The following is a 1,675-nucleotide window of genomic DNA, read 5'->3' on the forward strand; positions in this document are numbered from 1 at the left end:
GGCTCTCGTGGCCTCCTAGAGGTTAAGGTGTTCGCCTCTCATTCAAAGGTCCTGGGGTTGGAATCTGGGTAGCGACAGGAAATTTTTCTTCTTTAAAATTGTCCCTTTTCAACTCCTTTCCTGCTCTCTAGCAATGTTCTGTTATCTGCTTTCGTCTTCACTTTCTGCCCCCTCCTTTCTGCAGCCTTTCAATTGCCTATCTTTGGTCCCTTCTTACTGCCGTCTTTCAGCCACGCCCCTGATCTTCTGGTAGGAAAGATCTACACCTAGCCTTCTTGGACAAGGGCAAAAAGTCTTGGAGGCCCCGTGTGCAAGCTGCGCACGTCAAAGATCCCTTCGTGTTCTAAAATCGATAAGAGTAGGCTTCGGCCGTCACCCGGGCAAAATTCAAAATTCCCAACTGACTCAAAATGTTAAATGGTCCCACGCGCTCATATGACCTTATGCAGTTGTGAGCGCCTTAAAACGCTTACCAAAAAAAAAAAGGGGGGAGGGGGGCGGAGGCACGGCAAGTGTCACCAAAGTACAAAAGTCAAAATGGAAAAAATTATTTAATGGTGTTTTGCTGTTACTTTAAGTTGATTTCGCAATGTTCTGTCTATTTCTATTATATGGACGTACAACCTGTTCTTGGCGTGGATGACGATATTGGCCGTCCATTTTCTTTCTTTTTTTTGTTTTTTTTTTGTTTTGTTTTGGGGTTTGTGTGTGTGTGTGTGTGTGTGTGTTTTGGAGACATGTAATGTGTTTCTTCTTTTATTTTAGGCACTGCTTCAGACAAAGCCTCTCGTGTTATCTCCCACTAGATGCAATTATTTTTTTTTTTCAGTCCTGTTCACGTCACCAAGTTCCTAGATGACCAGTTTCGCATCTTCTCCGGCGCGAATGATAAAACTGTTCGTGTCTGGGACATCCCCACAGAGAAGGAGATCCACATTTACCAAGACCATCAGGTGAGTTGTCCTGAATAGCTACTCTTGTAAGATAGCAAGCAATAGACGATACACACGAAAAAGACTTCTCAATGATATCGGGCATCAACGAGCCTACTTGTTGAAATTGTGATTGTGAAAGCACATAGTTTCAAATGTACCTACCCTTTTTTACGATGCTATTATGTACTATTTAGGTACTGTTTGCGTCAGTGTGTCAACTGTACTCGAAGATAGGTGCTAGACTTTGTGAATTTAATCTTGCACCTTTATACTCTTCTCATGTATGCATGTACATTTTTATGTCTGCTTGCCTGTCTTCTCCCCTCTGTGTTAATTTGTCTGTCTGTCTGTCTTTTTTTTTACTCTCCCTCTCTCTGTCACTCTTTCCTTCTCTTTTTGTTTATAACACACTGTGTCTGTCTCTGAGTCTCTGTCTGTATGTATGTCTTTCTGTCTGTCTGCCTGCCCCCCCTCCCCCCCTCTCTCTCTCTCTCTCTCTCTCTCTCTCTCTCTCTCTTCGATTTCTGCTTAAGTAATATTACCAACTCAAGAACATTGACTTAGTTTCGGCGGTAGTCTTAGGGACAATGTGCTGAATAACCTCGCAAGGTCAATGCATAAATTATAACATTATGTTTGCATTGGATCCCGAAAGCTATTATCATGAGGTCTACAGTTTAGGATGTCGTTCTAAAGCTGCTGCTGCGGCTGCTGCTACTGCTGCTGCTACTACTACTACT

The 1,675-nt window shown here is 42.9% G+C and overlaps 1 protein-coding gene across 1 annotated transcript in view; it reads left to right on the forward strand.

Moving 5' to 3' along the window:
- The window catches only part of LOC101860064 (U3 small nucleolar RNA-associated protein 15 homolog), a gene marked incomplete in the record, with an annotated part of 89,638 nt that overhangs the window by 22,062 nt on the left and 65,901 nt on the right, over window positions 1-1,675 (forward strand). Inside the window, 1 exon segment of the mRNA XM_013083124.2 lies at window positions 830-953. Coding sequence (XP_012938578.1) covers window positions 830-953 — 124 coding nt within the window.

The sequence above is a fragment of the Aplysia californica genome, unplaced genomic scaffold (assembly GCF_000002075.1).
Source record: "Aplysia californica isolate F4 #8 unplaced genomic scaffold, AplCal3.0 scaffold00010, whole genome shotgun sequence".
NCBI lineage: Eukaryota > Metazoa > Mollusca > Gastropoda > Aplysiida > Aplysiidae > Aplysia > Aplysia californica.